The following is a 26,424-nucleotide window of genomic DNA, read 5'->3' on the forward strand; positions in this document are numbered from 1 at the left end:
TGTTCATCTTGTGGTCAATGATGACCCCCAAGTCTCTTTCTTCCATAGTGCTAGCCAGCATAGCACTGCTGAGCCTATAAGGATGCTGCTGGTTTTTCTTCCCGAGGTGGAGAACCTTGCAATTATCGGCGTTGAACACCATCAGATTCTCATCCACCCACTTGCTGAGTCTGTCCAGGTCAGCCTGGATCAGGCTGGATCAGCCTGGATCTTCTTTTGATTCAGTCCTTCAATTTGTTGAGGTTTCCCTGAATCCTCCAGTGTATGTACTGTTCCCCCCAGCTTGGTGTCACCTGCAAACCTTGCTGAGGGTGCACACCATCCCATCTTCCAGGTTCTTGTTGAAGATACTAAACAAAACCGGCCCCAGGGCCAACCCCTGGGGCACTCCACTTGATACTGTCTGCCAGCTAGACGTTGAACCATTGATTACTAGACTCTGAGCCTGACGATCCAGCCAGTTTTCTATCCACCTTATAGCCCATTCTTCCAACCCATACTTCCTTAGCTTGTTTGCAAGAATGTTTTGGAAGACTATATCAAAAGCCTTGCTAAAGATAAGATATATCATGTCCAATACTCTTCCTGCATCCACAGAGCCGGTCATGTCGTCATAGAAAGCAATCAGGTTGTTCAGGCATAACTTGCCCTTGGTGAATCCATGCTGACGGTTCCTAATCACCTTCTTCTCCAAGTGCTTAGAAATGAATTCCTTGAGGACCTGCTTCATGATTTTTCTGGGGACTGAGGTGAAGCTTACTGGTCTGTAGTTCCCTGAATCCTCCTTCTTCCCTTTCTTAAAGCTGGGTACTCTTTGCCCTTTTCCAATCATCTGGGACCTCTCCCAGTTGCCATGAGTTTTCAAAGATAATGGCCAGTGACTCTACAGTCACATTTGCCAATTCCCTCAGCACCCTTGGGTGCATCGTGTTAAGCCCCATGGACTTGTACATGTCCAACTTCTCTAAATGGTCCTTAATCTGTTCTTTTGCCACTGAGGGCTGCTTACTACTACCCAAACTGTTTTGCTAGGTGCAGTAATCTGGGAGCTGACCTTGCCTGTGAAGATTGAAGTGAAAAAGGCGTTGAGTTCTTCAGCCTTTTCTCTTCTAACAAAGCTAGGCATGTTCTGATCAGATCTGACTTTGACTTCTTCAGGGAGTTGGGGAGAATTTAGGGGCCCTCTCCAGCTCAACTTTGGATCTCAGCAGAGCTTAGGCAGGAGTTATCTGCCTATCTCTTCAGAATGGGTGCCTTTGTACATGGATGAAACCTTAAATTTAGGCATCTAGGGGACATGGTCCTCTAAAGTGGAGGCACTGAATGAGTTCATTAGCTTCCATAGTTAGGTAGTTGCTGGGCAAGGGATTCCCAGGAATTTAAAATCTACCTAAACCTTGTTTTAGGCATCTGAATCTCTGGATTTCAGTGTTAATGACTTTTATAATTTGAGAAAATTCTGACTTAAATTACTGGCACATGGGAACTTTGAAATATTTTGTCTAGAAACAAATTTGGTGGACCTGATTATCTTCTAATAGAGACCATTCAAATTAGGTGTAACACCACTGAATTTGGGAAAAATGGTTTCCATAGATGTGTGTATTTATTGTCTGCTCTTAAAAATATTTAGGAATGTCTGCAGTGAATCAGGACTTAGGACCAGATATTCAGTTTAGTGTAAATCATTGCACTCAGTTTAAATGGGGCTATGCCAGTTTAAGTCATCTGCTGCCAATGTACCATTATGCACCTGAAATATATAAAAATATGTCTGTGTGTATATACATACACACAAGCACACCCCAGATGTAGATCAAAATGCCATTTGTAACACTGTGTAGTCTCTCTCATATGCACACATACCACACATTTCCATGACACCTTGTTACTGTGGAAGTGATCGTACAGTGTTACAACAGGATTTCGATTTCATGTATGGAAGAGCAGAACAGAAATTGCCCTCTGATTTGTGTGTCATTTCATCAAATAGATTAGATCTGTCTTCTTTTCAACACTCCCAATTCATGTCTTTGTACTTCTCACTGCCTCAATGATGTAATGCTAAGCACGCTTCATACATTTGGTAGAATGCATACGTGAGTAAAATTTTTCTGTAAATAGTCTGATGACAAGGTCCTCACATTCTGAGGCCATGTTTCTAGAAATAATACAAACACATAGTGTATATTTCAATACATACCTTTCACTGGAAGGCTTTAATATTAGGCCTGTCAGTGAACCATGGCTCTAAGAAACTAATCCTGCAAAAGGTCACACACATACTTATCTTTACATGAGTAATTCCATTGAGTGACTGGAGGATCAGATTTTAAGTGCATGCAGTCTCTTGACTATCAGATGAAGTCAGGCCTCTACACATTTAGTATGTGTGCTTTTAGGGCAGCAATAAAGGGCATCCTACATTATGATGTTCCTTCTGTCCCAATCCACTATGACTTCCTATTAGAGGTGCATCGATACATCAGTCTGATATCAGCTGGGCAGACCTGCCCATACCCCCTCCCTCTCTCACTGTGGGGGGTGTTGATCTGTCCCCTCCCCATGCCCTTTCTCTTCCCCTTCCCGTTCCCCCACAACAGACTTACCAGTTGCACTCAGCTGTATCAGAAATCAGAGCGATATTGGCCAATATGCCTCCTTAAATACTGGCTATTGGTATCGGCCCCCAAAATCTCTGTCAGTGCACCCATACTTCTTATGTCTTGGATCAGAAGAATGCTTCTAATACCTCTAATCCTAGCTACGCACACAGCTCTCTGCCCCCCACACCACCATGTGGTTGTCTCTTTTAATGATATATTTTGATTACAAATATTTAAATGTAATTGGAAGCTAGTAGTGTTCAGTGGATTGCACCTATGCAGAAAAAAGTGACTCATGCTTTCTAATTCCAAATAGTGAAAACGTTTTATGTCATGTTACTATCAACATTACTATCCTATATGACTATTAATGTTAACCTAACTTCTACACTTTTCAGTTGAAGTGTAGTAATTACTCTACAATAAGAGGCTGTATAGTGGAATAATTATACTTATTGTTTAGGTCGAAGTGAATGTTTTTCCTGAACTTAGGGAATCTATCAGGCTAAACCTGCTGTTTGTCTACTGTATATTGAAATAATTAGAGATTTCTTTTTTACTTCACCACAGTGTTTCCTTATAAACTTGACAATAAAATGTCACATCTTCACATCCTTGAGTCATTGTTCCATAATTAATGCCAGTTTTAGATGTCCACAAAATGCTGCTATTAAAGTGGTTTTAAATACTACCAGATCAGAATTCAGATTTGAAAAATGGAATGCTAGAATTCCTTTCAGCATAGACTGTTACTTTCACAAGCTGTGATTGTACAGAGAAATTCTACAATTGCCTGTATCCTCCTTTTTATGTAGGATTACCGTGATACTATTGAAAGCCTTCCAGAAGATGATAAACCTGATTTTTTTGGCCTGCCTGCCAATATTGCACGCTCATCTCAACGCATGATCAGTTCCCAGGTAAGGTGTTTTGTTTGATTTGTTTTTTTTAAATGCTACAGTGCTTGGTAGCTAAGAAATCTTAGTACTTACCAACAGAGACCACATATCTATTCATAAATATGGTTTAAAAAATAAAATTAGGCAAGATTGGCACATATTCAGTTCCTCTTTCCTGTCAAATATTGAATGTTTCTGTGTAATGTCTGCTAGAATTTCTGAATGGAAGAAGAAATTACAAAAGCATCTCTGTAATTAGTTGTTTTTTATCAATGATATAAATGTTACTCTGAGTTATTGCAAGTACTCTTCCAACATCTTATGTTTCCAAGTTTGTTGTGCTGTGGGAATTTTTTTTGATTTATTAAAAATTGAATCATTTCCTTATATTTCCATTATTGTAAACATGCCATTTGCTGAGAGCAAGTAACATCTGGTGATGGACATCTAATGTTTCAGGTTTTCTGTAGTCTATATTTCCCACAATTATATGAGGTGTACAGTCTGTTCCCTACTTTCCAGCTATTCTAGGCCCCCTCTATACATTACACGTGTTGTGCAATTAACTGGTTAATTGCACAACTGCGTTGAGAATAGCTACATGTGCAGAGTACCTATCATGCCATAAAAAGCTCCATCGAGCTATAAAGTAAGACCTTAAAAATGTGTTTTAACTTTATAGCTGGTTGCTATCAAGCTTTAGTTTGCACATGTAGTAGAGTCTCACTTATGGCTGGGAGCCCCCTCAGCTGATGAGGTTCCCAACTGCATTGGTGCACCATGTCTAGCTGGGGCTGGGAGTCCTGCAACTAAGGGGACTTAGCCCTAGCAGCTGCAGATGCTGGGTCTTAGCACTATGTCTCCTGGTACCAGGACCCAGCTGGGTTTCATGCACCCCTCAGGCTGGGAGATCATATCAGCCATGATGTGGCATGGCAGAAGGCATGATTGTGTGGATCACACATAAGATTCCATTGTGCCTTTACCTGTGTGGGGAGAGGGGCCCTGACACAATTCTGGGAGGTATAGCTTATTACCTATCTTTTGGCTATTTTAGAAGCAGCAGTTCAGCATGCCCAGTTCTGACCACACCATAGTTTGCCACTAACACTTCTGCCTATTGGTAATTTGCTTTGCTTTCTGCCATTTCGTTTGCCAACTTTACTTTTATTAAAGTTGTGGGCAATAGCAAGTAATTTATAATATTTCTTCTTTCTGGCCAGTCTCGGTCTCTTTTGAATCTTCCACTAATTTCAGCCACCCAATTCTGCTGGAGCAGCATTTGCTGTCCAAGATTCCTGTACCCCTGCTTAGACAATAAAAGAGCTATTCCTTAAACACTGGGGTAAATCCTAAGTAGTGTTCTCCATGTGAGTAAGTGTAATGGTGTTCTCTCCAAGGGTGGCCATAAAGCCCCTGGAGTCCGCTTAGCCCTTATCCACTTTGCTCTCGTTGGACAGTCACCCCTTCATTCACTTGCCGTACCTTACTGTATCTCTCTTCAGATAAGGGAGGTGTCCCAGGGTTTCCCAAACCTGATATCCTTCTCATGACCACCAGGTGCCCATGGTCATTGCCTTAAGGCCTAATTGCATGGCTCCATCTGCCCCTAGACCATCCCCAAGCCTTGCAGTGTTATCACTCAGTGGTACTTATTCAACATTCTCAATCCCCTTGTTGGGCTCCTGGACCATCTGGTCCTACACTCAGGCCCTTCTCTGGGCCCCTGGACCCTCTGGTCCCACTCTCGACCCCCCCCCCCCCCCCCCCCCACGCCCCACTCCCACTGGACACCTGGACCCCCTAGTCCTGCTTTCAGCCCTTCCCTCTCCCCGCCGCCTCCGGGCTCCTGGACCCTCTGATTCCATTCTTGGTCCCCCCACTGGGCCTCTTGTCCCTCTGGACTGGCTTTCCCATTTGGCCCTTTTCTCAGGCCCCTACCTTGCCACCCAGGCCTCTCTTTACCAAGGCCTGCCTCCCCAGGCTTATGGCTTCACCTGCCCATTCTCAGGCCTATTTCTCCCAAGGCCTGTGTGGCTCTCGGTCTTTGTCCTGCTTACCCTGGCTCAGCTGTCCCCCTGCCTGTCCACTGCCTCCTGCAAGCAGCCCGGGCTCTGTGGCCGGTGGTAGTTGCATGCACGCCTTGGGATGCATGGCAAGGAAGGGCCCCAGGCAGTGCAGCCCTGGCCCTTCCTCCACCATCCTAGAGATGCACATGCATCCACCGCCAGCAACATGGATCGGGTCCCTCGTGGTTCTCCCACCATCTGCCTCTGGCATAATTCGAGATTGTGGTGTTTTTCTCACTCTGGCCAAAAATGTTGCCAACCCCTGTCCTATACTGAGATGAGGGAGAGTTTTCTCTGTAAGCATGACAAGACTGAAAACCAGCATTTTTTTGGTTTTTGTTCTTTTGTTTTTCTTCTCTTTCCAGATTTGACACTAAGAAAATGGTTTTTACCATACAGATCTAAATAGATGGTATAATAGATAAGAAGCTCATGGGCAAATGCCTGCCAGGAAAATACAGGCCTGAGACAGATATTCTGTTGTTTGTTCTTTTGAAGATGTAGTGAGGGATGAATGCAAATACTATGACAAGAGAAAGCATATAAACAGGCAAGCATGTAGCTACTCTAAGATGCAAGAGCGAAAGAATATCATGACAGATACCAAAAAGCATATGCCAGTAATATCAACGGAAATTTCTGTTTTATACACAAGGGTCTTTTTCTCAAAATACAATTGACAGAGGAGTGGGGGCTGTTGCAAGGGGGGATTTAGAGATTTTTCTAAGCCATTCTCAGAATGTCTGTGATCACAACTTGTTTTGAAAATTTGCAAGATCTGTGAGATTTTCAGCCAAGGCTATAGCATCCAGTTCAGCAGTCAGGTGCCACAGGTAGCTGGCCTTCTAGACTGTGCACAGTGACTTCATAGAATCATAGAAAATGAGGGTTGAAAGGGACCTCAGAAGGTCATCTAGTCCAACCTTCTCCTCAAAGCAGAACCATCCCCAAATAGATCATTCGAGCCAGGGCTGTCAAGCCAGGCCTTTAAAACCTCCAAGGATGGAGATTCCACCACACCTCTGGGTAACTTGTTCCAGTGCTTCACCACTCTCCTAATGACAGAGTTTTTCCTATTATCCAACCTAAACCTCCCTTGCTACTACTTAAGACCATTGCACCTTGTTCTGTCATCTGTCACCACTGAGAACAGTGTAGCTCCATCCTCCTTAGAACCACCCTTCAGGTAGTTAAAGGCTTCTATCAAATCCCCCCTCAGTCTTCTCCAAACTAAATAAACCCAGTTCCCTTAGCCGCAAAACTGGACACAGTTCTCTAGATGTGGCCTCACCAGTGCTGAATAGAATGGTATAATTACTTCCCTTGATCTGCTGGCAACACTCCTACTAATGCAGCCTAGTATACCATTACCCTTCTTGGCAACAAGGGTACACTTCTGACTCATAGCCAGCTTATTGTGACCCCCAGGTCCACTGTAACCCCCCGGGTCCTTTACTGCAAAGCTGCTGCTTAGCCAGTCAGTCCCCAGGCTGCAGCGGTGCATGGGATTTTTCTGTCCTAAGTGCAGGATTTTGCACTTGACCTTGTTGAACCTCAGGAGATTTCTTTTGGCCCAATCCTCCAATTTGTCTAGGTCACTCTGAACTCGCTCACACTTCAAGTAAATCATGTAAGCACCCAAATTTACAAGATGTGTATTTGTAGAAAAATTGGTAGGTGACCATTATGGCAGGTGCAGAAAACCCCCACCCATTTTATCAGATTTATCATCTGCTTGTGACAGTTGACAATAAGATATTGTTAATGAACCTGTAATTCCCATCAGGGCTAGCAGGTTTTCCAGGATAACTCCTTTTTTCCAGGGAATCTAGAGTAGGTATAGAATATTATAGCATGTGGATGATAATTAGCACCATGTTGTGGTTTGTTGGACCAGTTTGCTGCAGTGATTGTGTATTTGTATTTCTAGCTGAGTTGAGCTTTAATGATGGGTCCAAGTAGCTGGATGGAAAGGAAGAAGTGCTGGTATGCAGGGAGAAATTAATTAATGAATTAACCCTCCTTGTGTTCATTCAGATTTGTTGTTTGTAATTTCTGCTAACCTTCATCTCAAAGACCAAGTTTGTTTCAACTTGCAAGTGGAATCTGTTCAGCAGTGTCAACAAAATCATTAGGAGCAATCTTTATCCCTTAGTTTGTATTTTCATTGCTTTTTGTAATAGTTTCAACAAATCTGGATGACAAGTTACACATTGAAATGACAAAACACTCTAAACCTTCAACAACACATGCCCACAGAGTATATGTATGATTTAATCGATAATTAGCATTAGTCTTTGTGATTATTGTTGGTAACAATGGTGGATGGTACAAAAATTGGTAGAAAGATAAATGATGAATTGGCTGGGCAGGTAAGTTGGGCTCAGTTCAGTGTCTGTCTCCTGTGCACTGTGCAAAGTACACTGGCACCCTGTTCTCAGTTAATCCCTGTGAAATACCATCTTACTTGTAATAACTGTGTTTCGATACAGCTAAGTGCAGTATGGTTTATCTAGGAACTTAGAACATAAGTTCAAAAGTAATCAAAACCAGTGATATGAAAAAGGACTTAACATCAGAGAGGGGAAAAGAACGTTAAATGTAGTTTCCCAGTGTAGTGTTAGTGCCAGTAAAACCAAGTTGGTTCTTTGGCATAATTAGCAGAGAAATAAGGTATCTGTAAGATGATACATATATGGAATTAGTAAAACTACTTCTGAAATATTGTGACCAGTTTGGGTGTCAATTTAACAAGTGACACCCAAACAATTTAACAAGGGAACTGACAAATTTGAAAGGATTCAGAAAAGCGCTACATGAATGATAAGAGTTCTGGAAAATCTGCCTTAGAGTAGATGACTGTGATGCACTCTAGAATGCACTCCCACCTTCAGGGGTATCTTTAAGTCCCAACTTTCTTTTTGCCATCTGTTGTTTGACTATTAAAAACAATTTGAGATGTTCCAGGGGCTAACTTTTGGTCTAGGTGCCTCAATTCCATTTGTTTTGCTCAGGCTTTATCCCTCTTAGCAGAAGAGATTTTGCCAGATAAAGAATCACAATTTTTATCTAGCTCATACTTAGAAATGATAGGTCTTCTCACCCAGAGGATAAACCCACCTGTTTGGTCAAATATTTTTGGACGACACTTACCACTGGCAATGAGTAAGATAAAATAAGAGCCAAAAGGTTTTATATAAAACCTGAGAAATAATAAGAACAAAGACAAAATGTTGAGGCAAACAGATATGAAATAAAACAGAAAATGTATGTATGATCCTACCCCTGCATTTTTACTGTCAAAATGCAACTTTCCATGTCAGTTTCCTAGCAGCAACTTACCAACCTGCAGTGCACAGGTAAGCCAGCAGGGGGCTAAGTCACCTCAATGTTCTAGGTATCTTTAGACAACATTTGTAATGGGACATCTTAAGTATTCTGTTTTGTCTGGCTGTTTGCATTCTTCCATTGAATTCTCAGGAAGTATGTGAATATTAAGCATATAACCTACTTTCACTGGTTGGTATCCAATCAATAGGTCGGCTGTGATCCTTGGTTGAATTATAACTATGAGATATCAGACATAAAGATTGCTATTCCCGTATCCTTGGTTATCAGGTACACAAGTGAGTCATAATCTTTCATTTGTTCACCTCATTGTGAAATATACAAGTCTCTGATTCAACTGTTTCTAGATGTTAGCATGGAAAATGTAAATTAATGGGAGGTTTGTGGTCCATGTGCCTGAGCTCATTTTCATTCTTAATATGTCATTCCAGATGCGAATTCTCAAGGATTGCTCTTCTTGGCTATCTAGGCTTTGATTCGTTCGTAACTCTGACTCTCATTGTTCAGAGAGTACTACTTAACTTAATGGTCACACTATAAAAACACATTTGCAGCAAATAACATAGTCCATACAAACCATAGTTACCAAGAGAGACTACACACTATGTAGCAAACCTAAACATAGCTTACCATTAGCTTTAATAAGCAGAAACTGCCTATTTTATTATTAAATGTAATTCAGGAAACCTATGCATGATATTCCACACATGCCCCCAAATATTCTTCATTTTGAGATGTCTTTGTGACAGAGACTAAGGAAACTCATTGCAGTTTATCCAAAAAAAGCTTAAGAGGTGACATGATCACTGTTTGTACTGAAAGATGGGAAGAAGTTTTCTGGTAGTGGAGGAAATAACACGTTCTGATAGCTGGATGATGAAGCTAAAAAATTCAGAATAGAGGTAAGGCCCATTTTCAACAATGAGAGCAAGTAACCATGACATTTTTGTCTCAGGATGTGAATTCTCTGTACCTTGAAGTCTTTAAATCATGTTTGGATATTTATGAAGGATATGCTTTAGCTCTACTAGAAGTTATAGATTTAATGTGAAGTGATAGCTGAAAGGATAATAGAGGGGTTGGAAAGCAAGCTGCATGAAGAAAGGTTGAAGGAATTATGTGTATTTAGTTTAGTGAAAAGGAAAATAAAGGGGCATGATAACAGTTTTCAAATATTTTAAAGGCTGCCATAAAGAAAATAGGGAAATATTGCTATCACTGCCATGGAGGGTAGGATACAGAGCAGTGGGTATAAACTATAGCAAAGTACATTTAGATCAAATCTTAGGAAAAAAACTTCTTTATTTTCCGAAGTGAGGGGCAGTGAAACAAACTGCCAAAAGTTATTGCAGACTCTCATTTCAGAAGATTTCTGAGAAGAGACTGTCTTTAGGATGGCTCAGGAATCACATGCCTTTGTGCAAGGACTTGGATAGATGATTCTTGAGATCTATTCTAGACTTAGGATTTATGCAGGAATTACTTTATGCTCAATGGCCTTTATTTTGTAGGGCGTTAACCTAGTCCTCCCTGGTCTTAAAATCTAGAGACATGGGGATGTGTTTAATCATAGAGTGGTAAGTTTGGAAGGGAATTCAGGAGGTTATGTAGTCTAACCTCCTGCTCAAGGCAGGATTGTTTTTGACTGAAACATTGCAGCCAAGTGTCTGTCTAACCTGGTTATAAAAACATCCAAAGATGGAGATTATTCCACAGCCTCTCTTGGTAGTCTGTTCCAATACTTAACTTTCTCATAGTGAGAAAACTCTTCCTAATATCCAGCCTAAATTTCCCCCTGCTGCCATTTAAGACCATTGCTCAGGTATTTGAAAACTATTATGAAAACTCCCCTCAGTCATATTTTCTCTAGACTGAATAATCCTAGTTCTTTCTGCCTTCCCAGAAGGCTTTTTCCCAAGCTTCGTATAATTTTTGTTGCTCTATGTTAGACTTTTTCCTCATCTTTCCTGAAAAGTGGGGCCCCAAACTGAAGACAGTACTTTAGGTAAGGACCAGTGCATGTCAACAGAATCACTTCCCTTACAACCCAGTATGCTACTAGCTATTCTTGCAATAAGAGCACACTGTTGGCTCAGCTCATATTCAGTTTACAGTTTATTTTAACTCCTAGATCCTTTCCTGTAGTATTTCAGCCTAGCCAGTCCTTCTCCTGGTTGTATTATGTGCATGTAATTTTTTTTTGTCCTAGAAGAAAGACTTTGCACTTATCCTTGTTAAATTACACGCAATTGATTTTGGACAATTTTTCCAGTTTATCAAAGACTGAACTTGTGCATATTTTTCAAAGGTTATTTTATTATTGTTGGCATGCTGTATGGAATGAAACTGTGTAAAAGGACTTCAGTAGGTAGATGAAAAGTGCTTAGTCTGGTGCAGTGTTGCTCAACATTTTTGGCTGACGGGCCTCATGGGAAGGGCCCAATCCATCTGTGGAATGGATTCAGTAAGGCTCCATCAGGCTGGTATGGGGGGGGGGGGGGGCAGGATGGGAAACGGACATGGCCTGGCTCCAATCCAGCTCTGTGGTGGAAGGGGGTTTGGGTCAGCCCCACCTGGCCCCATGGAGGTGGGGGGGAGGGACCATGACCTAGCCCTGAGCCAGCCCCACAGGTGGAAGGGGCAGGGTCTGGCCCCAGCCTGGCCAAGTGGAGGGAAGGGGACATGGTCCAGCCCTGTGGGGGTTGGGGAAGGGAGGAAGAGGGGGCATGGCCCAGCTCCACAGGAGGAAGGGGTTGTGACCTAGCCCCACAGGAATGGGAGAGGGGACATGGCCAAGTCCCGCTGGAAGAAGGACGTGAAGCCTGACCCTGACCTGGTAGCCTAGAGGGAAGGGGTGTCATGGCCCAGCTCCGGCCTACCCCACAGAGCTCAGTATTTTGGCAGTGGGGAGGGGTGGCAGTACTACCAGTGCTCCATGTGAGAGGAAGAGAGCGGGGTGGGAGAAAAGCCCTGAGAAACTAGAACAGGGAATATGTACCCCATCAGGAGCAGAGAGAAGCCTGGCCAGAATGTGGGGCACATTGCTCATTTCCACAGTGTGTGCTTCCTGCGGATTGGTGGAGGGAACATGCCAAGTAGTACTTCCAGCCCTGGGGAGGAGCAGCTGGGGAAGGACTGGGACAGGCAGATGAAGAAGATACTGGAGGCTTTCCCTGCAGAAAGCGTCCCACACCCAGCAGTAGACAAGGGAGGCAGGCACACTGGCCAGAGTGGTTGGAGGACCACTATTGAGTACAAGTAAGCACCGAGGCAAGGCACTGCTCCAGGACAGCCTAGAAAAGCTTAAAGGGATGGAACCTGCACTGAAGGGTCTGTGAGTTGCAGGGGTCATTGCCCCTTGGTTTCCTGAGTTGTTCTTTCTTCTTCTGCGGATGTCTACTTATGTTGGGAACTGTGTGGTCCTTTCATTTGGTGCCAGAGAAAGTGGCTGGAAGAAAAGCTTCTCCCCAGTGAGGATACCAGCAGTCTTGACCCTGGGTAGAAAGGTCAGGGCAAGAATCAAACGATCCTCCTGGCCATTAATTGGGTGCAGCCTCAAGGCTCATCTTAGTCGACTATGATCCAGGTGCCAGGGAGTTTCTTTTCATTTCTTTCTTTTCCTTTTTTTTTTGTTTTGGATTTGTGGATGTAGCCTTAAGGGACTCCTGTTAGGGGTGGGGCATGGGACGACTTTAGTTGCTCTGAGAGCCTGTAAGGCATTGACTCTCAGCTTGATTGTTAGACTATGTTTTTGTGATGATATCCTAAAGGGGATCAACAGAGATGGGCTGAACAAGGGGGCCTGGAATGAGTTGTCACAGGGTCCCTGTCTCATGGACTGGATGAAGACTCATCTGGATTGAGAAACATATGACCCAATGAGTTATTAAGTTACAAGGGCCTTAGGATACCTGAATAACTGTAGGTGCACTCCTAGGTGCTCTTTCAGTAATCCATCATTGAGTGGCTGGTCACTTAAAGGCTACAGGATCCTGAGCCCATTGGGCATCTGCTGGGATGCTGTAAGGCTAGGGTATAAGGGGAGGCAGAGGCCCACAAAGAAAGCTCTCCAGAAGGACCTAGCAGAACTGTCACTAAGCCCATAGATTTAATAGATTTCATAGATTTTCAAGGCCAGAAGCGACCTCAGCAGATCATCAAGTCCAACTTCTCTGCCCTGGGCAGGAAAGAGTGCTGGGGTCAAGTGACTCCAGCCAGGTGCTTGTCCAGTCTCTTCTTAAAGATCTCCAAGATAGGGGAGAGCACCACTTAATTTAGAAACCCATTCCAGATTTTGGTAACCCTTAGCATAAAGAATTTCTTCCTAATGTCTAGTCTTAATCTGCTCTCTGACAGTTTGTAGCCATTGTTTCCAGTTACTCCAAGGGGCACCTTGGTAAACAGAGTATCTCCTATTCCTTGCTGCCCCCTGCACTGACAAATTTGTAGATGGCCACCAAATCCCTTGTCAGCCTTCTCTTGCGGAGGCTGAAGAGATCCAAGTCCCTCAACCTCTCCTCATAGGACCTATCCTGCAGCCCACTAATCATACGAGTGGCCCCTCCTCTGGACCCTTTCAAGATTATCCACATCCCTCTTGAAGTGCGGCGCCCAAAACTGAACACAGTACTCCAGCTGTAGCCTTATCAGTGCTGCATAGAAGGGAAGTATCACCTGCCTAGACCTTTTCGTGATGTGTCTATTAATATATGATAGAGTGTGTTTAGCTCTACTGATCATTTCGTCACATTGTCAACTCATGTTCATCTTTGAATCAACTATAACTCTGAGATCCCTTTCTGCCACTGTGCTGCTTAGGAAGTCATCTCTCAGTCTGTATGTGTGTTGGTGATTCCTTCTCCCTAGGTACTTATCCTTATTAAACTGCATCCTATTTTGTTCTGCCCACTTTTCCAGCTTGTCCAAATCCACCTGAATCCATTCCTAGCTCTCCAGTGTCATAATTTGGTGTCATCCATGAATTTGGACAGTGTACAAATCACCGATGAAGGTGTTGAACAGTACTGGCCCGAGAACTGAGCCCTGGGGGACACCACTGCCCACATCCTTCCAGGTCAATATCGACCCATCCACCACCACTCTCTGGCAGTGTCCCATTAGCCAATTTGCCACCCATCTGACCATGTAATCATTTAAGTCACAGCTGCTCAGTTGTTTTATGAGAATGGGATGTGACACCATATCAAAGACTTTTTTTAAATCCAAGTATGTGGCATCCACCTCGACTTCTGCATCTAAGCAGTTTGTGACCTGGTCGTAAAAAGAAACAAGGTTTGTCAGGCAGGCTCTACCTGCTATGAATCCATGATAGTTGCCCTTCAGCATTACTTTTCCTGCTGGACATACACAAATGTGTTCCTTAATGATTTTTTCAAAGGTTTTCCCAAGGATAGAGGTGAAACTAACCAGTCTATAGTTACCTGGATCCTCCTTCCCCTTTTTGAAAATAGAGACCACATTGGCCCTTTTCTAGTTCCCTGGAACCTGCCCACAGTACCATGAGCACTCCAACAGTTTTGTCAGTGGTTCGGCTGTGACACCGGCCAATTCCTTCAGCACCCTTGGATGAAGATCATCTGAGCCTGCTGACTTGAACACATTGAGCCCTTCCAAGTGCCCCTTCACTAGGCAGACACTAACTGTTGGTGGGCCGGTATCCCCCTGTACCTGTCTGTAGTCCAGTTTGGCAATGTCTTTATCTGTGTTCAGGAATACTGATGCAAAAAACTCATTGAGCTCAGCTTTGTCCCTCCTTTCTGTCACTAACTGCCCTACCCTGTCCTATAGGGGCCCTGTGTTACCCTGAGCCCTCTTTTTGCTCCCTTTGTACCTGAAAAAAGGACTTTTTGTTGTCCTTAATTTTTGTTGCCATCCTGAGTTCCCCTGCTGCTTTGGCCTTTCTTACTAACTCCCTCCAAGCGCAAGCCAAATAAGTATATTCCCACTTGGTGGCTAACCCCTTCTTCCACAGCCTGTATTCCTCTTTTTTCTTCCCTAGGCTTTCCTGGATTTCCCTGTTCAGCCAAGAGGGTTTTCTGGCCCCCTTGCCACCCTTTATGTGCAGTAGGATCCAACATCCAATTCCCATTAACAAAAACATACATCAAGACATGACAGGCGAGAGAGTAACATTGGGATTTGCAGTGATGATGCTAGCCAGTTCACCAATGGCTCACTGAAGTAAGATGATCCGGGGACCGCAGGATAGACCCTACAATGAGAGGCTACGGGACCTGAACCTGTTCAGCCTTCACAAGAGAAGGCTGAGGAGGGGACTTGGTGACCGTCTATATACTCACTAAGGGGGGACCAGAAGGGTTTGAGGGAGACCTTGTTTCCCCTAGCATCCCCACCCCCCCCCCCCCACACAGACCTTGTTTCCCCTAGTGCCCCCTGGGATAACAAGGAATAATGGCCACAAGTTGTTGGAGAGTAGGTTTAGATTAGACATCCGTAAGAACTACTTCACAGTTAGGGCGGCTAGGATCTGGAACCAACTTCCTAGGGAAGTGGTGCTGGCTCCTACCTTGGGGGTCTTTAAAAAGTGGCTTGATGCCTACCTGGCTGGGGTCATTTGAACCCAGTTTTCTTCCTGCCCAAGTAGGGGGTCGGACTTGAAGATCTACAAGGTCCCTTTCGACCCTACTTATATGATTCTATGAAGATGTTGGACAGGCACTGCCCACGGCTCTATTGCAGCCATCCTCGACACTCCCCACTGCCAAATTTCCCAACCTGTGGGGAGCCCCACAGGCTGGATTCCAGGGTGCAGGAGCTACATTTGGCTCGTGGACTGGATGTTGTGCACCCCTGTTCTGGAGATGGGGAAACTCTTGCTAATACTCCCAAAATTGCACTTGGTTTAGCTCTTTGTGTTATTTTATCCTGATCTGTAAAATTAATATGAGGATGTCAACGTTGTATCTTTTTTGGATGGAGTTTTTTGGATGTCAACGTTGTATCTTTTAAAACATGTATATTTGAAATAAATTATACTTTTTGAAATGTCATTAATATTCCCAGAACGATTGACTTCTGCTAGAAATCTATTCCTTACTAGAGGAAAGTGAGTACAATATTTTTTATAAGCAGACTTTAGAAAAGTTATTTTTAGTTTTATATGTGATAATTATAATATAAATTCAGGATCATTTATTTTCCGTCACTTTATTAAAAAGATTATTTCTTTTTACTATCTGAACTTTTAAAAATAACTGTAAAATAGTTGTTACATCATTGTCTGAGCTACAGAATGTAAGAGATTTTTAACACTAGCATAACTTGCTGAAATAGCACTCTCTTTTTTTCTGAATTGTTTGTTACTTTAGGAGAAAATTGTTAAACCATTTATAGTTTATGCTGGGTCAGACGAGAGATTTTGTGTTCACCTCTTGCTCAAGGTGTTTTCAAAGGCTCTTTTTACACACTAGGTATCTGAAAAAAGATTACAAAACCTACCCATTTTTAATATACAATTTTGGTTGTAGAAACATCAAATATATTTCTTCTAAAAAGCAGAATCAAGAAGACAGGCTGCTGTTTAGATTCAAACGCAACTTCTAGTGAAGGAGATAGTCATCAGAAAGGATGGACAGATAACAGGGAGAAGAGGGTGACTTCAAAGACTTCAAAGCAAACTGATATAATATTTGAAAAAAACTGGTTGGCTATTCTAATGACTAGGTTTCTTTCATTCTAGTTAATATGTGATAGATTTTATCTTTTAAATAGTTATTTTTTTTAAAAAAAGCTAATGCATCTGTATTAATACTTTGATAGACAGAGGTAGAAAATATCAAAAGTTTACATAATTATAACAAAAAGATCTGGACGTTACATACCTATCTAAACAAAGCACATAGCTTCTGTGAGACATCACTTCTTACCAGTTTTAGGATTTCCATCTTTAATTCCAGGACTTTTTCAGGAATATTGCCACAAAAGTGTGCTTTCAACAGTTGCTGGAGTAAAACTAAGCACATGTGTGAAGGCTGCCATTTTTGAGCATGTCTGCCTTTCTTCCAAAGAAGAGCAGGAACAGTGTGGTCTACAATTAGCTGTTTCAGTCTGAATTCAAGCAGAAGGCAAGATAGCTTTGCACCTTATAGACTAATTAAATTTAATCTACACATGCATACAGCATAAGCTTTCATGAGCAGCAGCTCACTTCATCATATGCTGTGAAAATTCATGCACAGTGCAGTGCAAAGAATGGAGGCAGGAAGGCAGAGGAAGAGGGGAGAGGGTAGCGATGGGAGAATCCATAGTAACAAAGGGGTCACAAAAGGCAATCTTGGTAATTGGATAAGAATCTGTAGTCCCTGCTTAGATAATACGTAGGGACCTATCAAATTCATGGTGAAATGTGGGCTGTATAGCAGCTCCTTTAATCTTGCAGGTTCCCCCATGCGCACCTCCCTGCCAATTGGTGGAGGGGACCCACTGCTCGCTCCTAATAGGCAAAGAGGTGAAAACTGTGCCATTTTCTCCTCCCAGCTGGCCACAGCAACAAACAGCAGGGCCACTGGGGCCTCTCAGCCAATAAGGGGTAGGGGGTGTACAGGAGAACCTGCAAGATTGAAGGAGCTGCCATGCAGCCCGGTTCCTCCATGAATTCACTAGGTACCTAATCATACTGAACCAACAATGCAGTCTGTAGGGTGTTTTCTTGTTCTGCAATTTCCCATTCAAGTTGGTTTTTAAAGGTTTGTTGCCTGAGGATAGCTACATTGAGGTCATCAGTGGAGTGTTCATGGAGTGTAAAGTATTGTGCCACAGGCCTATGCATCTTTCCACAGTTGATTTACATATTGCTCTGAGAGGAGCTGCCTTATTTGACTTGCCTAGAGACTGGTGCAACTGAAAATATTTCCCTGAATTTTTTTTTTGTGGACAGTCTCTTCCTACCAATAAATGGCAATTTATATTTTGTAGTGCATGGTTAATAATGTGCATGTGACAGCAGCGACGTCCATGATACCCCTTGTCAACACCAGTCCCCACTCTAGCTCCTTGGGGTACCTTCCCTTTCTTCCTTGCCATGCTTCAATGTTATGTATAAGGCTTTGGGAGACTGCCCCCAGAGTGATCCTGGTCTAGTTTCATCTTGCCTACAATATAGGCACTACACTATAGCCCTCCTGGCTCTCTACGCACCTCAGGGCACCAGTTGCCTTATGGGCTATTTGTGACATCTATAGTCTTGCCCATGCCTTGCAGATGTTAGTTTAAATTGTCCACTGGGCCCTCTGGCCCATCAATCAAACACTTCAGTTGGCCTTCCAAGCCCTTGGCCCTGGCACGGTCCTTGTTTCCCTGGGTCCCTGGCCTTAGTACTCCTGGCCTTAGTACTCTTTCCATACCCCTTCCACCAGGCTTTAGCCCTGGTGGCTTAAGCCTGCTATGGCTTCCATGTCATTGCCATGGACTTGGTCCTCCTCGCCTTAGTTTAGTTCCCCCAGCCTTTCAGCATGCCTGACCCTAGGCTGGGCTGCTTTGGCTCACCCTCAGGCCTCTGGGTCCCCAACCCTGGGCTGGGCTGCCTGTCATTGTCCTTAGTGCACTCAGCTTCATCTTAACTCCTCACATCATCCTCAGCCCTCTTGGTAGCAGGCAGTCTAGTTTGGGGTCAGCGACCGAGTGCCCCACCAGGCACTCCTCCATACCTCCCTTGTAGCCACACTGGCTGTACAACAAGAATCATCCCCACACTGGGTCATTACTTTACCACAAGCTATAAGTCTCCTTTAGCCTTTTCATCAGTAAGTCACTGTACAGACTTTGGCAAGACATTTTTCTTAAATGAGATATATTTTGTGATCTCTTAATTAAATCAGGATGTATTTAGTAAATTTGTTTGAAAAAAATCAATCAATTGTAGATTGATATATGTGTGTGTGTGTATATGCATATGTATATGTGTGTTTGTATGTGTTTACAAATGTCCCTCCACCATTTTGGAGCTGTTCTAAAGAGGTAATTAGGGCACTATGAAATGTTAATAATAATACTGAAGTGATTCTTTAAAATGGATTCTAATTTTATTTTATAAAATTGTCTCTCATTTGAAAGAGTCAGAATGCTTAGATTAATAGAAATGATGGTTTCGTTCATATGGGCTTTCTATGCATATTACATTTTAGAATATTTTATACCTCAGTATGGTTTAAATGTTTCCAAAAGTGTATGTTCACTTCTCATGTACAGAGAACTGTTAAAAGTTCTTATGTTGCAGCCTGAGATTTTGTAATGTAGAGGAGAAAGATTTGCTGCAGTACAATGCAGCATACTGCAGAGTTATGGGCTCTTCACTGCAACTTCCCACTGCATCTCTCATGTTTATGTATAATCACTAGAGAAAAAAGGCTTTCCTAGGATAAACACAAAATATTCCTAACTCTTTTTTACACAATCAACTTTAAACCCAATCAAATCACAAATGAGCTTTTGGCTATATTATTATAAAGTATAAGTAATAGAAGATATTTTAATTGTCACAAAATTATATTTCATGATGCTGTGCATTACATACATGAGAACAGTGATATCACATATAAATACCAAAGATATTTACTTTCCTTTTGAGGAAACACTAGGTTTAAAATAACCCTGAAATCTTTTTTCCTATATTATGTTTTTCCTAAATTTTGCAGAGGGTTGAGAGAGGAAGTTGACTGTGGATATCTTATTCTGTTCTGTCTGCAACTGGCACAATTTACACTGCTGACATGATGTCCCTAGGCAGAATATGCCTGTGGATTTCTTTTCTTCCCATGCCATGCCTCTTCTATATGCTAGTCTGTTCCTAATCCCCTGCATGTAGGATGGTACAGCCAAAGTGGAGAGTGTAGCAGGTAACATTGTAGTCAGAGGAGTCAACAAAAGTACCAGTGCCTGCTTTATGCCAGCTGGACAGTCCCTTTGCACTGTGGAAACCTTAGTGAGAGTCTGTGGCATTTAATTTGCATTTGTACTCAGTGAGCCTGCAAATGTGCTCCTTTTGATTAATTACATGGGTGTTGGGTTGGTTCCCTCCTGCCTCTTTATTGATGTAATATTTCAGTTTTAGGACAGCAAGAAAAAGTTGCATATTTTGAAAAGCACCTTTCTTTGGTAATACCAGATGTGTTGAAAATGTGGGGAACATTAATGTTTTCCATGTGTCAATACCTGAGATGTTTATCTAACTTCTCAATGATGTTGTGCAAATTATTGAGCCTGATGCAGATCCCATTAAAGTTGATTGTACAATTCCCATTGATATCAATGGGGACAGGACAGGGAGGGACTATTCTGTACCTATGACAAGTAACTAAAGAAAGAAAGAGTAGAGCCACAAAGGGACTTCTAGCCTCATTATATATAAGTTTTAGGCATTTGCTTCCTGGAGTGCAATTCACAGCCATCAGTTAGTGATCTGAAGTTTATATACAACATGTAAGGAAAGATTGTGTGCCTTCAAGCGGGATTAATACCAGACAGCCTTCTTAGTGGAAAACCAATTAAAATAGCCAATAGGAAGGGCTGAAGAGAGGCACTTTAGGAGTTTATATACTTTACTGTACACTGTGAAAAGACACCTATGTCCAATGAATTCACAGGCCAAAATCCTCTTCTGGATTTATGTACCTGTAAGTCCCAGTTTTTAAAAACAAGTCAGTCCATATCTCACCATTCAGGAGAGTGACCTAGCTATGTTGCTATATAGTGGACTTGGCTGGGTCACGTGCTAAATTTCCTATTGAAGCTGTTCATTGTGCAGAAAAAAACTCAAGATCAAATATCCTGCTGTGCACAAGAGAATTCAAAATTAATTGGCACTAATAGAAGAGTAGAAGGACCAAGAACAAGTATGACTGTATCCCAGTAAGTAGGGCACTTACTTTAAAGGGGGAAATAGGGGATGCCTAGATTCTCAACCTGGCTCCAGAGACTCTTATGCACTTTAGTCAATGTCTGTTTAATGCTAAATGTATAAAGAGTTCCATATGGAATGCAGCACTCCTCTGGTGAGTCACTTTAGGCTCTGAGCTAAAATTCCATTTTAATATCTAGGGTAATTACTTCCAAGTCATGCTGCTAGGCTGGACCATTTAGCTATAGCAAGGATATCAAAAGGGCAACAGTAGCGCTTTTGAACCTGGAACTAGGACAGAGAAGGTGAAATGCTAGGTATAATCAATCTAGAAGAGTAAAAATAGTGTTTTGGGGGGGATGCGGGGCGGGGGGGCTGAGTTACTGATAAATATAAATCAACAGAGCAAGGAGTTGGAGTGACAACTTAGGGTGCAAGTGTTTTTATTATTTATGTATTTATTTTTAGCATGGCTGGGAATTTGCTGGTACAGGATCACCTATGTTCCTCAGAATATACATCATTCAATCTTGTCCTCTGCATGTGCACCACTGGAATCCACAGTTTTCATGCCTTATGACAAAATATATACTTGAAAATAGCATACAGAAAATTCTTAGGCAGCCAAATGACTGAAAAGTTATGTGACTAAATATGTAGATTTTAAATTCATGTAGTTTGATTTATTTCATACTGGACGCATCCACACAAGGCACGTACTGTACATTAGCCTAATAACACTGTGCAGTAGTGTGGTGGTTAAAAACCATGCTAGTAGCCTAATGGCAGTGTTATTAGGCTAATGTGCAGTAAGCATCACAAAATAACTGTGTGCCAGTCCTACTGGTTCAGTTAGTACTTTATTAAGTAAGTACTAAACTACATGAGCAGTATCTAAGGCACATTAATGAACTTTAGATGTACCCACAGTGTACATAAGAAGTGCTGTATTGGGTCAGACCAGTGGTCCTTGTAGCTCAATATCCTGTCCTATCCCTGTTATTTTTTTAGTTGTCCCAAGCAATTAATTGTTACTTTCCTAGTTGCCTCCCTTTTTAAGGGAGGCTCGTAACTTTTCTTAGTGGGCACTGGCCTACAATCCCTCTATAGCAACAAATAGGCCCATCTCTGGCAGTGACAGAAGTGGATGCTGGAGGGACAGCATTGAGCTGGATAGACCTAGAGTGATCCATTCCCTATTCATTACTCTTCCTAGCAACCACCATTATTGGTTTAGAGATGCCCGAGAAGATGTCTCCAATCACTCTGTTTAACAGCTATTAATAGATCTGTCACCATGAATTTGTCTAATCCCTTTTTGAACCTGGCTGTGCTATTTGTCTCCACCACCTCCTGTAGCACTGAAGTTCCCTGGATCCTTTTTCTTCCCTTTCTTAAAGATGGGCATTATATTTGCCCGTTTCCAATCATCCAGGACCAAGGTTTCAAAGATAATGACCAGCAGCTCTGCAAACACATTGGCTAACTCCTTCAGCACCTTCAGACGTATCCTGTCTGGCCCTATGGACTTATACACATCCAGATATTCTAAATAGTCCCTAATCTGTTCTTTTGCCACTGTTGGCTGCTTGTCTTCTTCCCAAACTATGTGGCCAGGTGCTGTAGCCTGAGTCCTGATCTTGCCTGTGAAGAATGAAGTGAAAAAGGAATTGTGTACTTCAGCTTTTTTCGCATAATCTGTCTCTAGTTTGCCTCCCCCATTCAGTAAGGGACCTGTATGCTCCCTGATTTTTCTCTTGTCACTGACTTGTAGCATCCCCTTTCCTTACGTTTTATGTCCCTTGCTAGTTGCAACTCCATTTGTATTTTGGCCTTCCTGATTTCATCCCTGCATGCCTGAACAATACTCTTACACTCCTCCCTAGCTATTTGTTGTCTGCATTTCATTTCTTGTAAGCTTCCTTTTTGAGTTTTAGATCACTGAAGAGTGCCCTGCTAAGCCAACCTGGTCTTCTGCCAGACTTACTAATCTTCCTGCTCATCAGGTGCATTCATTCCTGTACCCTCTGTAAGGTTTCTTTAAAATACAACCCTGCAGATGTCAGGGTAATTGAAGTCCCCCATGAGAACCAGGGCCTGTGATTAGGGAACTTCTTCATGCTTCTGTGATTTCTATTCTCTTCTTCATGGTTCCCAACATTGTATTGGCTTTTTTTGATTGGTGCTGCACATTGAACTGACGGTTCTAGAGAACCATCTACAATGACTCCAAGGTCTCTGTGTGCTGAGTTCAGAACCCAGCATTATGTATGTATAGTTCAGGTTATTTTTCCTGGATGCAGGAAAAATACAATTGTATTTGTCAGCATTGTACTTGTCAGCATTGAAGTTCATCTGGCATAAAAGAGCTAAAGCCATAAAGTTCTGCATGCATTTTGTAGAATTTATTTTTATTTATATTTAAAGGCCTTAAAATAAATAGAGTTACTGGGTCATTATTTAAGATTTACTTCTGACACACAAATAGATTTTAAAATTTCACCCAATCCAACAGTTTTTGCCCCATAATGTATTTTAATAAGTTAAGAATCTTCACAATATTCCCCTTAATACTTACATTGCTAAATGGAGGTGTTGGTTGTAACCATGTTGGTCTAAGGACATAGGCAGATAAGGTTCTTTGGGTAAATGTGATATCTTTTATTAGGCCAACTAAATAGTTGGAAAAAATATTCTTTGCAAGCTTATGGGCACAAAGAACCTTGTCTGAGCACTACTAAACTGCATGTAAACATGAGCAAACCTGAAAGCTTTGGAGTTCTGTTTAGATACCAATAGACCTAAATGTATCCCAGTGTTCAATATTGTATTTGAAATGATGAATTCTCTCCCCCCTTCCAATATACTTTGGCCTATCCCCATAAAATATCTAGACTTCCAAAATAAACTTTGCCTTCTCCCTTCCTCTAATTGTCCTTTGCCAAGGAGCCTAGTTGTTTATTGTCTCATCTTGCTGTTATTGGGTAGTGTTTATCCTTCACTTTTACTGTGTCTGTCAAATGGGTGATAGGCCTGCTCCTTCTCGAGTTTCTTTGCTATATTTCATTTTTTGAGATTGTATGAATAGAACGATAGTTGGCATGGTACCCTTAGTTCAGATTGCTTTGAAAAGCAATACATTTTCTATACTGTATGAACATTTTGGCTGATTTTCAGAAAACCCAAATGACAAATGCACTGAAGAAATCATGAATAATTCGTACGTTGGATGTAATGGACACTTATCAAAGATTTTTTTTCTTTATGCTAAGTAATTACATATGTTTCATCCTTTAAGCCAGGGGTTCTCAAACTTTGTGATACCACAGCTGTGAGTGCTGGATGGCAGCGGGGGATGGGGAGCTCGCACGCAGTAGCCACCACCACCATCCACCACGCTGCCACCGCCGCCACACGCGGCTTCCCTGCACCACCACGCATACCCCCTGGGAAGTTTACACCCCCTTTTAAGTTGCTTGCGACCCCCAACAGTTTAAGAACCCCTGCTTTAAGCCATTCACCCTTTCCCTAAGTTTATGTAAGAGGCTGTTGCATCCTTTTACTATAATTCTTCTTTACCAAATTATAGATAAAGTCTCTTAATTCAACTTGTATAGTTGAAAAATCTTTGGATAAATATATTTTTAGTCTTAAATGTATAGGCCTGCATATTTAAATTTGCTGAGAGGCAACAAGAGCTACCTTCTTTTATTCAGGTAGTTGCCTATTTATAACCAATTGGGATTACTGCCATTAGCCTTTCCAAAAGGGATGCAAAATTGGAAAGTTCACTTTCTTTTTCTTCTTTGCATCAGTCACAGACTTGACAGGTTGTAGAGAAAGCAGATTTGGTATTCCCCAAAATAATATACAATTTAAAGAATGCCTGCTAATGTCATTTAACAGCTCCTTTTTATTATGTCATTGTAACAGGGTCCTGTTCTGTTACTGTGGATGGAGATGAGGAAGAAGGTACAGTGCCTTAAGAGGACATATTTTTGCATATTAGCTGCAAGGGACAGACCTTTGCTACCATATTAACCTAGCTCCAGAAGCCTGAGGGCAGTCTGTTCTGTCTGCAGCTGGCACAATTTACACTGCTGGCATAACATTTCTATATAAAATATGCCTGCAGATTCATATCCTTCCCTGTCATGCCTCTTCTAGTATGTCCCTATTCCCCTGTGTATAGAACAGCACAACCAAAGTGGAAAGGGTGGCAGGTTATACTGTAGTCAGAAGAGTCAACAGAAGTGCCAGTGCTTACTTTAGACCAGCTAGAAAGTCCCTCTGCATTGTGGAAACTTTAGTTACAGTCTGTAGCATTTAATTTGCACTTCTTAAACTCAGTGAACCTAGGGCTATGCTCCTTTTGATGAATAACATGGGTATTGTGTGGAGCTGCTGAGAGGCCTGTGGACTTGGTAGGAGCTGTTGCCAGGCATTCTGTGGACCTGTGGTGTGTCCCAGAAACTTTCTGGGGCTGCTGTGAAGCCCAAGGACTTTCTGGGGCTGCTGTGAAGGACCAAGGTCTCTGCATAGACTGTTGCAAGGCTCTGAACCTAATGCTTGGTAAGGGAAGTGTCGCTGGTAGGTGTTGAGGGCTTAGGCCCCTTTTTGGTTGGTGCCTTGCTCCCCAGCGACATCAGGGTGAGATCCGGGTTCAGCACTACCGTGGTGGTTCAGATGCTTCTCCTACTTTCCTGCCACGTCTTTGATGTTCCTTTGATCTTTTCTTGGTAGGCAGTTCCCTGTAGGTGGCCCAAGGGGATCTCAACCATGAGTTTCTTCATGGGGCTCCAACCTCTGCTTTACCCCACCCTTACCATGCCCACGGCCTTGGTGGACACTGCTCACTGCAGGTCTTCCTCTGGATGATCCTGCCTCATCCACACCGCCCGCCTCTAAGGATTGGGCCTTCCTGGCTGCCAGTCTTCCTGAATCTGTCCCTCATCTTTGGGCTGGCTCTCAGGCAACTAAACCTGCCCTGTCCGGGGTTAATTGTAACTGAGGAATCTAACTGAAAATGGTCAGCGTCTGCTGATGAGCTCCTGGGATTCCATCTCCCAGGACCCTTGGTCACATGGGGGGAGTCGTCCGTCCCTCCTAACCTAGTATGCGTAGGCATGGGCGGCCACTCTGTGCCCAGCCCCCCTCAGCCCTCTCAGCACAACCTCCCTTAGGCCTGGCTGACCTATGGCTGGGCTGTCCTGGTCCCACCAGCCGGTGTTGTTTGCTCCCCTCTCCTGGGGGTCTGTAATCCTGCACACCTCCCTTGCCGCAGTGTTCCCCAGGGGTGCCCATGGTCCCTTGGAGCTGTCCCATGCCGCAGCGCCTGAGCTCCCGGTCGGAGCCTTGCCATCTACTTGTGGCATCCTGGGGAGCTGCTGCTCCCAGTGGGGCTCCCTTGCCCCCGTCTACTCCCGGGGCTTAAGCTCTCCAACCTGCCCATCCAGGACCTCAGGCAGTCACCCGGTCTCTTCTCCTGGCATCTGGGGCTTGTGCTTCCCAGCTCTGCAGCCCCTGCCTCTCCATCAGCATTCTCCTTTACACTACCCAGCACAGGCTCAGCTGCATCCCCAGCTGCTGCTTGAAGAGCCCGCGCTTCAGCAACGCCATGCCTCCTG

General features: G+C 42.9%; 1 protein-coding gene across 1 annotated transcript in view; it reads left to right on the forward strand.

Annotated features, from left to right (window-relative positions):
* DYNC2H1 (dynein cytoplasmic 2 heavy chain 1) overlaps positions 1-26,424 on the forward strand; it is a 430,803-nt gene that overhangs the window by 237,399 nt on the left and 166,980 nt on the right. Inside the window, 1 exon segment of the mRNA XM_014517608.2 lies at positions 3,422-3,526. Coding sequence (XP_014373094.1) covers positions 3,422-3,526 — 105 coding nt within the window.

The sequence above is a fragment of the Alligator sinensis genome, unplaced genomic scaffold (genome assembly GCF_000455745.1).
Source record: "Alligator sinensis unplaced genomic scaffold, ASM45574v1 scaffold802_1, whole genome shotgun sequence".
Lineage (NCBI taxonomy): Eukaryota > Metazoa > Chordata > Crocodylia > Alligatoridae > Alligator > Alligator sinensis.